General features: G+C 37.6%; 2 protein-coding genes across 2 annotated transcripts in view; both read left to right on the top strand.

Moving 5' to 3' along the window:
* Nucleotides 1-5,414: 5,414 nt before the first annotated feature.
* LOC118274178 (organic cation transporter protein) overlaps nucleotides 5,415-15,684 on the top strand; it is a 28,960-nt gene continuing 18,690 nt past the window's right edge. The window contains exon 1 of the mRNA XM_035591608.2: nucleotides 5,415-5,861. Coding sequence (XP_035447501.2) covers nucleotides 5,698-5,861 — 164 coding nt within the window. The 5' untranslated portion in view covers nucleotides 5,415-5,697. The remainder of the gene's footprint in view (nucleotides 5,862-15,684) is intronic.
* LOC126912505 (uncharacterized) lies at nucleotides 9,118-13,887 on the top strand. The gene has a single exon (XM_050704947.1). The coding sequence runs from the start codon at nucleotides 9,881-9,883 to the stop codon at nucleotides 13,778-13,780; it is 3,900 nt and encodes a 1,299-aa protein (XP_050560904.1). The 5' UTR covers nucleotides 9,118-9,880; the 3' UTR covers nucleotides 13,781-13,887.

Here is a 15,684-nt window from a genome sequence, read left to right as displayed (position 1 = left end):
ATCAAGACAACAAAATATCTAATTCCAATAACCAAGTAAAGTATTCTTCAGGTCTTAAAATCGTCATCAAATCCTGCTCGGACTGTCACAACAAATAACTACATACACTATGGATCCCCTAAAACCCCCCATAAACTGAGAATAGTGCGTCCATCTGAATTCTATGGTTTTGATGGTATTCTCGTAAAATATACTCTTTGTGCCACTATAAAATATAGATCGCTCATTATCATGGCTTGCGGGTAACAAGGTAGTGATGGGGAAATGGTTTATCGATATAATTTTGTACTCATTTTTTTATTTAAAAAATCATCGAATTACTTCTCCCGCCTTGGGCGAGGCGAGAGGGAGTGTCAGATTCCTACTGACTAAAAGCCACCCGCTTTTACTTCTACTTTTCGAGTCAGAGCCCCGGTAAACCCGATAGGTAGTCCGCAGCTCTAAATCAGGCATCAGCTCTACTGGGTACCATCTGTGGATCTTGTGTTTATAATCTTGCTTGTGTGTGTAAATAGTCAGTCCAAGTGGCCGAGAAAACACATATTTAATATCATCACAATCTCACAAATAATCGATAATCCTTTATTCACTTCTAACTTTGACCAACCAACCTAGTTTCAATATCTTCAAGTGTAATTAAATATTTGGTTTTAAAAACAATTACTCTCATGAAAGCTGTGTAAACTGTGTAAATACACTTGTAAATTCTTGAAAAACAGTATTTCAAATATTTAAGACCACGTCACTCGATAAGTTCATTACAAAGTATATTATCGATAGTGTCACCTCACTACCAAAGCTAACAAGCTACATATTCCCATAAGCTCAGGAATCGTTCATAAAATCCTGCCATTTATTTGCTTTACCATGAGAAACTCCAACATATTCCGTCTCCTTATATTATGAAACATTTTCTTTCATTATTTTTTATTTTTCCTTTTTAACTACGTATATTTCCTTTTGCTATCAGCTGATACGACATTCAAAGAGATATGAAATATAATATGTAGAATTATAAAGATACAGGTTTATTAATAGAATAATATTCTAGTTAGTTATTCTAGTCTGATTAATGTGTTATCTTATTACTTACTCGCTTCTGCCAGCGACTTTGCCCGCGTTCCCGTGGAATTAAAAGTATCCTATCAGTCCCTTACCTAAGTCAGCTCGTACCTTGTTTCAAACCGAATTTCATCACATATACCGAATTTCATCAAAATTCGTTTTAGTTAAATTATGCAAAACATTAGTTACAAAGAATTTCGATTTTGAAATTCTTGTGTACGTATGTATAAAAATATGGTCATGCTTGTCTCCTATTGGTGTATATAGGAATAATAGAACGTCAAAATTAAATGACAAGAGTCTGGAAAAATGAAATTCGAAGAATCTGGAAATCTGGAGTATACCTGCTATTTCTTCGCCTTTCTTTTGGGAAACTTGATGTTTTACCCATTTCTGCTTACCTCAGGTATAATAAGTGTAGTAGTATATTATTATATTAATATATTAAGTGTACTATCTAGTACTTCATGTTTAATGCACTTTATGTTTCCATTTGCAGAAGATAATTAAAATCAATACTCAATAGGTTATCTCCCTGCAATGATGTGTTATCGCTCACTGCAATCGCTCCCAGTCTGCAATATAGACTATTATGTAATAGGACACAATATCCTAGCATATATGTATACAAGCGAGAATGATACATAGGTCTAAGTACGGTTATTAATGATTTGTATAATCCTAGTTATGAGATTAAGATTCAAAGTTGTGTGCACTCGAATTTGCACCTAACTACGGTGCATACTGATGCAAAATATAAATATTTTGTTTATAAATAGTATTTGAGGATTTACAAGATAGAGAATATGGCGCAGCTTAGTTTTAATTAATAATTTCAACTTACATTTTTAGTTATAACACGTAAACTCGCATTGTAACCGATCAAAAAAAAAATTATAATGCAAAAAGATTCACATCAAATACCCCAATTACCAATATTCTCACTCCCCGATTCCCCAGTAACCCTTAAATTCCTAACCCCCAAAAGAACGCCAACGCACTTGTAACACCTCTGGTGTTTCAAGTGTCCATGGCCGGTGACGATTGCCTACCATCAGGTGATCCGTCTGCTCGTTTACCGGTGGTGTAAAAATGATTCTCATAGATATAAATACAAGGTGCAATGTAACATTCTTATATAAATCTACTGACCTTTTTTATTAACTAGCTTAAGATTGATACCTACTCAGTCTCAATCAATAAGTCTATCGAACAAAATGTTGTTCTGAGATAAATAATATCATCCTTCTGAGATGACACTAAAATCTGCATCTATCGAAGAGGTCAACGCCTCTGATATATCTATCAATTGGTCCAAGGGACAAAGGTTACTGTAATATCGAATTGACAGAGCTATAAATTAAAGACAATCGTGTCAGGGAGTGCATAAATAATTCTATGGTCACTTATTTTGAAACTTAATGATATGGACATATAGCTTAATTTTAGTTTGTCTATTCACTTTTCTGCTGTTGCACTTGAATGAATAGATAGTAAGATGAATATCGGCAACTAATATTACTAACAACTAATATTATAAATGCGAAAGTTTGTGAAATTGTGTGTTTGTGTGTATGTTTGTTACTTAATCACGTTAAAATGGCTGAAAGATCGGGATGAAATTTGGAACAGGGTTATGTTGTGGTCTTGAATACATACATAGGCTACTTATGGCTAGTATCTCATAAAGATGACACCTTATGGTAAGCAAGCGCCGCCCATAGAACACGCAACACCAGAGGAATAATTATAACAAAAACGTACTCTCTTCAGTCGTCACACGGCATATAATGCGATGTTATTATTTAAACTCAACCCCCAAAATCCAAAACACAAACCAAACTACAACTATAACACAAGAAAGTTCCAGTTATCTGTTACACGTGGCGAGCCATCGGTCCATTGTGCCCTGTAAGATAATCTCTACTCCTCTCATTGTTACCGAAGATTGCACATTGGATAACCAGCTTTGTACACCGATACATTGTCCTTACTTGATTTTGGAGATTCTCAATTATTGGTGTTACGTGGTTTGAATGTGTTAGATGATCATGAGTTGGATGAAGGTGAATCTTGTTTTTTTGTGGTATGAAAGTAGATATGGAGTAGATCGATTACCTGATGGTATGCTATCGCCGCCACCCATGGACACCCGAAACATCAGAAGCGCGACAACTGCGTTGCTGGCCTTTTGGATGTTAGGAATTTAAGGATTGTTGGGGAATCGGGAATTAGAAAATTTGGAAATTGGACCTCCGGTAACCTCACTCGCTCCGGTCGAGCCGGCCCATTCGTGTCGAAGCATGGCTCTCCCACGCTTAATTTTGTTGCAGTTCTTAAACTATTGTGGTAAGGACAGTAAGGGGATTTTCAAGTACAATCTGAATTTGCTTACAATTTTTTTCTTTTTTCGATAGGTTCAATCAAAAATCTTAGGTTATGACTGATAAAAAATATCCAATGCAAAACATTCTTATGGTCGCAAGCTATAAGATATTTTCTAAAAAATGGCGTGACAATACTTATTATCCAAAACAATGCCAATGATTCAAAGCTTACTAGGCTTATTAAATAGTACAAAGTTCCTCTAGTATCATTAGTACAAAAATTCCAATGATCCCGGATTCCGCTAACCAGCTATTTTACACGTAAAGTGAACAAATTGAATGATTACAACTTCCTTTTGTTTACAGGAACATGTCTGTTTGTCCGTCTGTCATTATTGTACACGTCGTAAGGGACTATGGAAAATAGTACTTATGTCTTTTTAGAACTGCTGTTCAATTTTTTTAAGGTTGTTGTGATGTGTTGCATAATTTAGGCAAAATAAACTTTATTGTTTGTATGTAGAGTTGATTTCTTTTTTATATAAAATTTCTTTTTATAATGTTGGCCCACATTAGGAGTTTCTGGTGTGTCGTGGGTGTATTTACAAACATGCATGTTCACATACACATGACAACCAGACCCGAAACAACAATTTGTGGATCACACAAAGAGTTGGTCCGTGAGGGAAACAAACCTGCTTTACGTCGAACGGCAGCCAGTTGCTCAGCCACCACACCAACCGTGCAGTCATTTCATATTGAGTATGGCAGATTGCTATCCTTCGATAAAAGCAAATTACATTTGAATCTGTACACTAAAGACAGTCTAAAAATAGTGCTGAGCACATTATTAAAATAAATAATGTTTTTAAGCCTAAATTAAATAAATTAAGACATAATACGAAATAACGACCAACATTTAGAACAAAGAAATAGATACCGACCGTAAACATTAGAACAAACATACTATTATTTATAGTTGTATACATATTACCTAATCGCATTAATTTATTTATACGCAACACGTGTTTCTATTTTAATGGATCCATATTAATAATTTTCCTCTTACTGTAAATAATTATAAAGTATATTTATACTATCAAAACCACATACTTAGCACAATCAAAATATTTTAGCTAAAGTTCAAAATTAATTGTGGGAGAGCCATGCTTCGGCACGAATGGGCCGGCTCGACCTGAGTGATACCACGACCTCACAGAAAACCAATGTGAAATAAGGCTTGCGTTGTGTTTTTTTGTGTGAGTGAGGTTACCGGTGGCCCAATTACCCCCATCCCAATCTTCTCAAACCCAATAACCCTTAAATTCCTAACTCTCAAAAAACTACAATGCCTGTTTCCATGTTATAACTACTTATATAGTTATTGGTATCACAAAATTAAGTTAAACTAAGCTGCCCCATATTCTCTTAAATATTTAACTCCCAAAAGGCAACGCACTTGTAATGCCTCTGATATTTCGGATGTCCATGGGCAGCGATTGCTTACCATCAGGTGATCCGTCTGCTCGTTTACCGGCTTATACCATCATAAAAAATATCATTCACAATTTAACACAAAGAAATGCTAAAGTAAACACTACAATATTTACTCCAATACTTTTAATATTATTCACTGCTCTACAGCTTTACCTACACATATAAAACACACGCTAAATATACCGCAAAGTAATCAAACTATATCGCGCGATGTTAAAAATAAATACAACAGTTACATCATCTATAGACCAAACTACTCTTATCAAATATTTAGGACATTAATTCATTGACCCCGTCCTTTCATAACACTTGACATTATCATTTAAATCACAATTAAGTCTAAAATACATTAAAAAGTACAGGAGACAAATTAAAAAGCCCTTTAAATTATTTAAACGCAACAAGCGTAATATATCTGTCTCTGTTGAACATATGAAATTACAATGGCTAAACATGTTTTATTCCTTTCGCACTATCAGAATATTAACTGTGTGTAGTCAACACTCTTTAGCCGGTTTTTCATGTTTATTTTTGATTCAATCGCATACAAGTTTAGACATCTGCCCGTGCCGCTCGTTCACTAAAAAATAAACAATTCATTCGCAAAAATGGCTACGTAAAGAGCTTGTACGCATGCGTGCGAACTGTCAAATATACTTCTATCAAAACTAGTGTCATCGTCTTTACAATACGTCTTTTTATTTAGTACAAAATAATATGTTTTTTTGTAAATATTAAATAAGTAATTGGAGTGATAATTTTATTGTAAAGTGTTCGATATAAGACTGATAAATTAAATACTGTAAAAATGTCGAAAGATGTGTCCGTAGTTGGTTTAGACGCGATTCTGAGTGAGTTGGGTGCTTTTGGGAGGTATAATATAATGAACTATGCGTTAATTTTATTCCCGTGCTACTTGGCGGGAATGTACGGCGCAGTCTACATATTTGAAGCCGGAGACATTAGTTACAGGTATGTTTTTCGCGTATTTTCTTTCATATATTGACTGAAACTGCTCGTAAATTTATTTGTAAATGAAACCTTAGAAACCATTTTACCTTTTTAGTCCATTGAAATGTTACAATTTGAGGGCCGAATTATGCATTTTTTAGAGGACGCAATTTTATTTTTTGATCATGTAGGGGGTCAATAGAAGCTTAACTTGAAGTTTGTGGGGTCGCCACCCTTGTCCCTCGGCCGCCATCTTGGAAAAAGGGATGGAAACACTTTTTTTGCTATATCTCAGAAACTATGCATCGTAATAAAATTTTTAAAATCATAATTTGTAGAAAATTATTTTGCCTACAAATATGTTTAATAACTTTTTGCCCTAAATTAACAATTAAAGAAGTTATAAGTAAAAAAGTGAAATTTTTTTAATAAAATTTTCTCTTTTGCTCTATAACTTTTTTTACATTTTATAAATAAATGGCTTCAGACCAATCTTGTAGAATATTTTTCGAGAAAATTTTTCCCTACAACTGTTTTCAATTTCATTCATTAGAAACTCAGTTACAGCGCTCCGAAGTTAACTGGGTTCGTCAAATTAGTCCAGTCAAATAAGCTTAAATTAGGTAAGAATCTCGGAATGCGAGATGACCAGCTGTAATTTTGTAAATACTTGTATATTGACACCCTAAAACTTGTCTCAAAACCATGGTATATATGGTAGGGTGTAAGCAACTCTTAAAATTCAGGGTCAAAGGTCCCAAAAATCGTTCTTTTGCGGTTTTTTGGAAATATCTCATTTCCTATGGGTTTTTGGTATTTGTATTCATTATCAATATTGTAGAATACAAAATTCTCTACAACTTTTGTCTAATTTTTTTTTTACATTGTGAACCGTTGTCGATTTAGAGGGCGGAGAACGTACGGTCAATTTTCCACTTTGGAAGCGTCCATCTTTCAAACAATTGAATTTGACGAAAAATGGTTTTAGAAACCATAACGTCTTTTTTAATGTCCTATCCATAACCAACCATCACGGATAGGTTAGCTGAAAAAAAATATGTCTGATGTGATGCAGTGACCGTGCGTTCTCCGCCCTCTAACTCGACAACGGTTCACCATGTAAAAAAAAATTAGACAAAAGTTGTAGAGAATTTTGTATTCTACAATATTGATAATGAATACAAATACCAAAAACCCATAGGAAATGAGATATTTCCAAAAAACCGCAAAAGAACGATTTTTGGGACCTTTGACCCTGAATTTTAAGAGTTGCTTACACCCTACCATATATACCATGGTTTTGAGACAAGTTTTAGGGTGTCAATATACAAGTATTTACAAAATTACAGCTGGTCATCTCGCATTCCGAGATTCTTACCTAATTTAAGCTTATTTGACTGGACTAATTTGACGAACCCAGTTAACTTCGGAGCGCTGTAACTGAGTTTCTAATGAATGAAATTGAAAACAGTTGTAGGGAAAATTTTTTCTCGAAAAATATTCTACAAGATTGGTCTGAAGCCATTTATTTATAAAATGTCAAAAAAATGTTATAGAGCAAAAGAGAAAATTTTATTAAAAAAAATTCACTTTTTTACTTATAACTTCTTTAATTGTTAATTTAGGGCAAAAAGTTATTAAACATATTTGTAGGCAAAATAATTTTCTACAAATTATGATTTTAAAAATTTTATTACGATGCATAGTTTCCGAGATATAGCAAAAAAAGTGTTTCCATCCCTTTTTCCAAGATGGCGGCCGAGGGACAAGGGTGGCGACCCCACAAACTTCAAGTTAAGCTTCTATTGACCCCCCTACATGATCAAAAAATAAAATTGCGTCCTCTAAAAAATGTAAAGCTCATGTAACATTTCAATGGACTATTTGTTCTGGCTTAACATTCGTGTCGACCAATGACCAGACTGCACTAACGATGACGTCGTACGGTGGACCGCGAATCGCGTTGCATTTGTCGCCCGTAGTATTTAAGTTCTATGTTAATTTTATTCGGCCATTACATTCTTTGCTCTCACGCAACCAACATCTTTCATTCATCACTCCAAAACCTCAAACCTCATCATCCATCAGCTTGCTTACGAAAGCCACTCACCGCTGCTGCTACATTTTGATCCTTCGACACCGCATACTAATTTGGACGACGCCGTATCCTGCTTTTTGGCCTATACATTCGCCAAACCGCTACAAGATCGTCGAGCGACCTTTGGACCGTGGACCCCTGCACGTGGCGGATCGAGTTGAAAACGCTGTAATCGGGACAAGATTTGAGGAAATAAGCTGCCTGACGGACAACTGGGGCCCAAAGAACTATTTGGAGGCCAAGCGCATATCGGAACTGCAGTTTTGGTGGAATTTCATCGATCATCACACGCAATCGGTGGGGCCAATCCTTACTCTTTTCCTTCACCTCCTAATCTATTGGTGCTATACTGTGTCTGTATTCTAATTTCAGTGGAATTACTGCAGTGTATTCTCGGAATATCGTGATTTCCGTCGAAGTCTATTACTACCTGGTGACGTTGCTTGCATCAGTATCGTGACTCGAGAAACCGTGAGTACTCCTCTTTTCACTGACCACCAAAATGTCCACTGAATCTGCCAAATCTCGTGATAAATCTCCCATGTTACTTAGTGTAGAAAGTGCTGATTTAGTTCGCGAATTGGTTAGGAAACGTGGAATAGTAAAGGGCAGACTTACTAAATTCAATAATCATTTAGAATCTTTATTAAAAGATGATGACATCTCAAGTAAAAAACGCATCGATTTAAAGCTGAGGATTCAAGCATGTGCTAGTTTACTTGCTGAATTTAACCACATCCAAACTAAAATAGAAGAAAGAGTAGCAGATAGTGAGTTAGATGCGCAATTAACGCAACGTGAAATATTTGAAGATGATTACTACGACTCAATAGCACGTGCTGAGTCTATCCTGAACGTTGATGAGTTCGCTGACTGCTCCGGGTCGTGTCGAAATCATAGTCATAATAGCAATCATAACCCTAGTTCAGTTAAATTACCTGTTATTTCTATGCCTACGTTTGACGGTTCATATGAGCACTGGCTTGAGTTCAGAGATACATTTACTTCGCTTATTCACGATTCCAAAGATATTTCTACCATTCAAAAGTTTCACTATCTCAAATCTTCACTAAAAGGTGATGCAGAACTAGTTATACATTCAATAGAATTTTCTGCTAAAAACTATCAAGTTGCGTGGGACTTATTACTCAATCGATACAATAATTCCGATCTATTAATTGATAATCATCTTGATGCTTTGTTTTCTATACCTCCAATAACTAAAGAGTCCCCTTCGTTAATTCGAAAACTAATTGATAATGTGTTAAAAAATATACGTGCATTAGTTATCCTAGGGGAACCTGCTGACACTTGGGACACACTGACTATTTATCTTATCGTTTCCAAGTTAGATAAAGTTACCAAACGAGAATGGCAAGCTCATAAATTTAGATTATCACAACTGAATGAAAACAATTCTAAGTCGCGATTAACGCTTAGTGACATTATTGGTTTTCTTCGTAACACAGCAGACGTACTGGATTCATTGCAGCGTTCACATGGCAAAGACGTACATAACACTGAGAATAAAAAACAACACAAAAAATCTCACAACACGTCACACTGCAATGTTTCCAGCGAGCCTGACAAAACGAACGATAACCGTTCTAAATCTTGTTTAAAATGTAACGCGAATCATCGTATATACAAGTGCAAAAAGTTTATCGAAAGTAATTTAGACAGTAAACTTAAACTTGTACGCGATCACAACTTATGTGAGAATTGTTTAAATTCAGGGCACTTGGTAACTGAGTGTAAGTTTGGGCCTTGTAGACATTGTAGCCAAAAACATAACTCGTTGTTGCATAATGCTAATAGTTCGGTCGCATGCCATACGTCGACAAACACTGAGGCGAGTACGAGTGGTGCACCGGCGCATCTCCCCGCGCCCGCACCTATTGCCGCGGACTCCGCCCTCTCAATTCAAGTAAACAAAGCACACATGCAAACGGAATCTACAAAGTCCATAGGTGTGCAATCCGTGTTATTATCAACTGCTATTGTTGAAGTAGCCGATGCACATGGCACATACCATAAAGCGCGAGCCCTCCTAGACAATGGCAGCCAGCGCTGTTTTATTTCTAAATCATTATGTCAATTACTTAATTCACCACTTATACAGTCCACTAACGAAGTTCGCGGCGTAGGTGACTCGGTAGTACATTGTACGCAAGCTTGTGATATCGTTGTAAAATCCTGCGTCAATAATTCATTTTCTACACGCATTCATTGTTTTGTTTTGTCTAGGATCACGGCATCGATGCCTGCCGTATGTAAATTAAGTGCAAATATCTGTATTCCAGATAACATACAGCTGGCTGATCCACAATTTTTAGACTACAAAACTATAGATATTTTAATTGGTGCTGATAGGTTTTGGGACCTGTTAGAAGACGGAAAAATTCGTTTGTCTAGTGGACCGTTTCTACAGAACACCAAATTTGGCTGGATCATTTCTGGACCTATCGCTATTCAAACGCGTAAAAAGGCACCAATTCATTGCAATATTGTAAATTCACTAGATACGCAACTTCGTCTGTTTTGGGAGATTGAGGACCTACCCAAGGTCAGAGACGTGCAGACTGACGAAGAACGGGAATGCGAGGATCACTTCGTTCGCACTACTACTCGCGGTAGTGACGGGAGATTCTGTGTGCACATTCCATTCCGTCAGTCACCTGAATCCTTGGGAGACTCTTATACCCAGGCAGAGCGTCGATTTCTAGCCTTAGAAAAACGCTTGCAGCGTTCATCAGACTATAAAAGTCTTTACTCCAATTTTATGCAGGAGTACCTCAGCTTAGGCCATATGACACAGGTAGATTCCTACGAATCCCCGTGTTATTTTATGCCACATCATGGTGTGTTCCGCGAGCTCAGCACCACCACCAAGTTGCGCGTGGTGTTTGATGCAAGCGCACCGTCAAGCTCCGGTAAGTCCCTGAATGATTTGCAGCTGGTTGGCCCTCCTATACAGGGTGATCTCATTGCCATTCTTCTCCGCTTTCGGCAGCATAAATACGTTGCGTGCGCCGACGTGGAGAAGATGTACCGGCAGTGCCTAGTAGACGAGGGTCAGCGTAGCTTGCAGATGATTCTGTGGCGTGACCATCCGTCGAAGCCTTTAGGTATTTTTAAATTAAATACCGTGACGTACGGAACCGCCTCCGCGCCTTTTCTTAGCGTTAGGTGCCTAAAACAATTAGCTAATGAATCTCCTGATGCTGACGTTGCTCGAGCCATAAGGGAAGACTTTTATGTTGATGATTTTATAACGGGTTCGGATAATAAATTACTGTTACTTGATTTATGTGACAAAACTCAGAAAACGTTGCAGTTAGGCTGTTTCCCACTCAGGAAATGGATATATAATTTTAGGCGTGATGATGGTAGTCGTTCATCTAGTCAGTTTAAACCGTTAAGTTTAGATGATAATATCAGTTCTAAAACGTTAGGTATAGGCTGGCACAATCTAAGTGATAACTTTTATTTTAACACACAAATTCAAATTGATAATGATAAACCGATTAGTAAAAGGTCTATTTTATCTAAAGTTTCACAAATATTTGACCCACTCGGTTTGTTAAGTCCCGTTATAATAGTTGTCAAAGTTCTTTTGCAACAATTATGGCTGCAAAAAATAGGTTGGGATGATAACGTGCCTGATAGCACGGCGCGCGTATGGAACCGGTTTGTTATTTCATTACAAGCGCTTAACACTATTCGCATTCCTCGCCATGTTATAGGTGCGCATCCTAAGTATATCGAACTTCATGTTTTTAGTGACGCGTCTCAGACAGCGTACGGCGCGTGTATTTATATTCGCACAGTTAATTATGATCTAACAGTAACGGTTAGGTTATTATTTTCTAAATCCAAGGTTGCGCCGTTAAAGCCTATAAGCATCCCTCGGCTCGAACTGTGTGGGGCTTTATTAGGCGCTCGTCTGTATGACAAAGTGCGCGATGCACTACGTTGCAGTCTTAGTAACATCGTATTTTGGACGGATTCCACGATCGTCTTAGGCTGGCTACACATGAGGCCGAACCAGCTTAAGACGTTCGTTCAAAATAGGGTCGCGGAAATTCATGACCTTACATTAGAGGTCCCATGGCGTCATGTCAGGAGTGAAAATAATCCTGCTGACCTGGCGTCGCGGGGCGTCAGGTTGGAGGAACTTTCATCCTCTAGACTATGGTGGGAGGGTCCTGAATTTCTTTGCAATCCTAATTTTTCAATAGATGATCACAAAGGTCCAGATTCATTTAAAATTCGTGAGTTACCCGAAGTTAAGTCGTATGTCACCGCAGTCGTAGCTCAGGATTCTTCTGAATCGTCTTTATTCCCGTTTCACCGGTTTTCTCAATTTAAACGTATGAGGCGTGCAGCGGCCTTTATGTTGCGTTTCATTCATAACAGTCGATATAAAAACAACAGGTATGTAGGCAGCCTTAGTGTTGATGAACTACATTTTGCTGATAAGACATTGGCTCGGTTATGCCAATTTGAATCTTATCCAGTTGAATGTAAGGCATTATGCAATAACGGGTCTATTAAAAATAAAAGTTGTTTATCTAAATTAAATGTATTTCTTGACGACTGCAAGATCATGCGTGTAGGTGGTCGTCTAGTTAATTCTAATGAATTTATTTATGGTAAAAAACATCCCATTGTAATTTCTAGTAAACATTACTTTGCTACTTTGTTGTTTCGACATGAGCACATCCAGCTTTTACATGCTGCTCCTCAGGCGTTACTCTTTCATTTACGCGAATCATGGTGGCCTGTAGGAGGTAGGAACCTCGCTCGTCAGATAGTACATAACTGTGTCATTTGTACGCGTATCCGAGGCAAGACGCTTACGCCTATGATGGGCAACTTACCTGCGGCGCGAGTTACGCCTAGTCTGCCATTCGTTAGGTGTGGGGTTGATTACGCGGGGCCAGTGCTCATCCTGAACCGCAAAGGTAAGGGTGCTAGACTTATCAAAGGGTATATTTGTTTATTTATTTGTTTCGTTACACGCGCAGTACACCTGGAGTTAGTCAGTGACCTTTCCAGCGAAGCATATTTACTAACTTTAAAACGTTTTATTTCACGTCGCGGTAAGCCTGCAGAAATTTATTCCGACAATGGTCGTAACTTCGTAGGTATAATGAATGATTTTTCAAAATTTTTAAATAATTGTAGTTCAGATATTTTAGAATTTGCTCAAAGTCAAAACATTAAATTTCATTTTATTCCCCCTTATTCTCCCCATTTTGGTGGTCTGTGGGAGGCAGGAGTTAAGTCGAGTAAATATCATTTACGTCGTGTGATAGGTAATGCTCACCTTACTTTCGAGGAATACAGCACAGTACTAGCACAAATAGAAGCCGTACTTAATTCCCGACCTTTGTCTCCCCTCTCTCCTGATCCTCAGGACCTTTCTCCGCTTACTCCAGGTCATTTCCTTATTGGCCGACCACTGGCTGCTCCGGCATGCGATGACCTGCGCGATGTTCCTGCCAGTCGTCTCCAGCGGTACCAGAGGGTGGAGCAACTTCGCCAACACTTTTGGACTCGGTGGGCGAAAGAATACATCTCTGAGCTGCAGGTGCGGACCAAATGGAGAGAGAATAAGGATGAGCTTCAACCAGGTTCCTTGGTGGTTATCAAAGACAGTAACCTACCGCCGTTGAAGTGGCAGTTGGGACGTGTTCTGTGTACCGTCCCGGGAAAGGATGGCATATCCCGTGTTGCCGACATACAAACGTCCTCGGGCGTGCTGAGACGCGCATTCACCAACATTTGCCCTCTACTGCCGGAGGTGGACCGGGATGCTGCGACTGAGGACTGTTGAAAGCCACTGCTTCCAAGGCCGGGGGCATGTTCTGGCTTAACATTCGTGTCGACCAATGACCAGACTGCACTAACGATGACGTCGTACGGTGGACCGCGAATCGCGTTGCATTTGTCGCCCGTAGTATTTAAGTTCTATGTTAATTTTATTCGGCCATTACATTCTTTGCTCTCACGCAACCAACATCTTTCATTCATCACTCCAAAACCTCAAACCTCATCATCCATCAGCTTGCTTACGAAAGCCACTCACCGCTGCTGCTACACCTTTTAATGTGGATAAATGTTAAAAATATCAATTATTTTGTTATGAATCGGCGTATTTTTACTTTGAGGTTATAGTACTTTCGATTTTGACAACCACGCCACCCTTCACCCCTGTTGTACCGGTTTGCGCATGCGCGATGAGTCAGTGACACAGTTTTGGGGTCCCTTCGGTTAATTGGTTCACCTTCGATCCCCTGTTATTTTAATAACATTTCCTCTTCGAGTGTTTCTTCCTTGTTATTATATTTTTAGTAGGTACAATTTATATAAAATATATCGACGGTTGGAAGATATTGTGTTATAAACAAAAATTCGCTGATTCTGAATATGTAAATAGTTAACTCAATATAAAAAATATCGCTTAGATCAATTAGCCTTTCAACCGTCGATATGTAACTTGACAAATTATAAACTAAAGATTTTGGGGAAATTCTGTAAGAAACTAAGTACTATTATTTTGTTGTAATAATAGATGTGAAAGAGTAACAAACAAAACAATATTTTTGTAGCGATGTTTTAAGACTTTTGGCGGCTAACGGATAGAAGAAAATAGGATAAAATTTCATAATACTACCATCTTCTTGAAAAATGCAAGGGTGTGCCATTTTTCTCTACTACTTACAGTAAAGCTTACAAGCCGTCTGATAAGAGGTCACCATAACCTATGGACAACAAAAATATCACGGGTGCGTTGCCATGACAAAGTGTATTTACTTATGTGTTTACTTGAATTTTACTAGATATTTTTTTTTTTTTTTTTTTATTTATTATTTACACAAAATACACAATAATACAATAAATAACAAATAGCAACCAAAAAACCACTAAGGTTTAGAACCGTGCTATGGAATCTGCCTTAAATGAAAATCTAATCTGAATCTGTATTTAAAAACACATCCAAGATACAAGAGAAAACCGTGACGTGAGATATTTCATTTTTGCTTTTTTCTTACCTCTTTTTTTCTTAAGGGAGGGAAATCAGCCAATAACTTCTCCCGCCTTGGGCGAGATGAGAGAAAATGTCAGACTCTTACTGACAATCCTGACTGGAACCCCGGTAAACTTGTTAGGTAGTTCGCAGCTCCGAATCAGGCGTCAGCCGTATTGGGCCCTATCTTTGAGATGCGCACGGAACGCGACGTCCCATACGCACGGATTTATCTTACCTCTTAGTAATATATTAGAAAGTTTGTGACTTTGTTTGTTACTCAATCACGTCAAAACTGCTGAAGGGATCGGGATGAAATTTGGAACAGGGGTAGAGTATGATTTGGAATAACACACTTTTTACCCCACGAACGCGGCCAAAGCCGCTGACAGAAGCTTGTTTAAAAATAAAAAATGTTAATATTTGTATCATCATTAAACTTCTCGTCACATTTGACCTAATCTATCATTTGATAAGTACTCTATCACAAATCACAATCAATTGCACGATTTAGATAAAGATATCTCTTATCTAAATATTGAATGATTCGCTGAAAGTTTCAAGTATATATTGTCTTGTTGACCCCTGAAACCTTCAAGACCTTTATGAAGGAGTTTCAGTTGACATTGCAGATACGATGTTTGTTTTGCTGTGATCTGAAAAGTACAGGAATGTTTGCATCGCAAATAATTATCTATTAATAGATACTG

Source organism: Spodoptera frugiperda, chromosome 3, assembly GCF_023101765.2.
Source record: "Spodoptera frugiperda isolate SF20-4 chromosome 3, AGI-APGP_CSIRO_Sfru_2.0, whole genome shotgun sequence".
NCBI classification, from domain to species: Eukaryota; Metazoa; Arthropoda; class Insecta; order Lepidoptera; family Noctuidae; genus Spodoptera; species Spodoptera frugiperda.
Note: the sequence above shows the minus strand (reverse complement) of the source record. Positions and strands in the feature narration are given on the sequence as shown.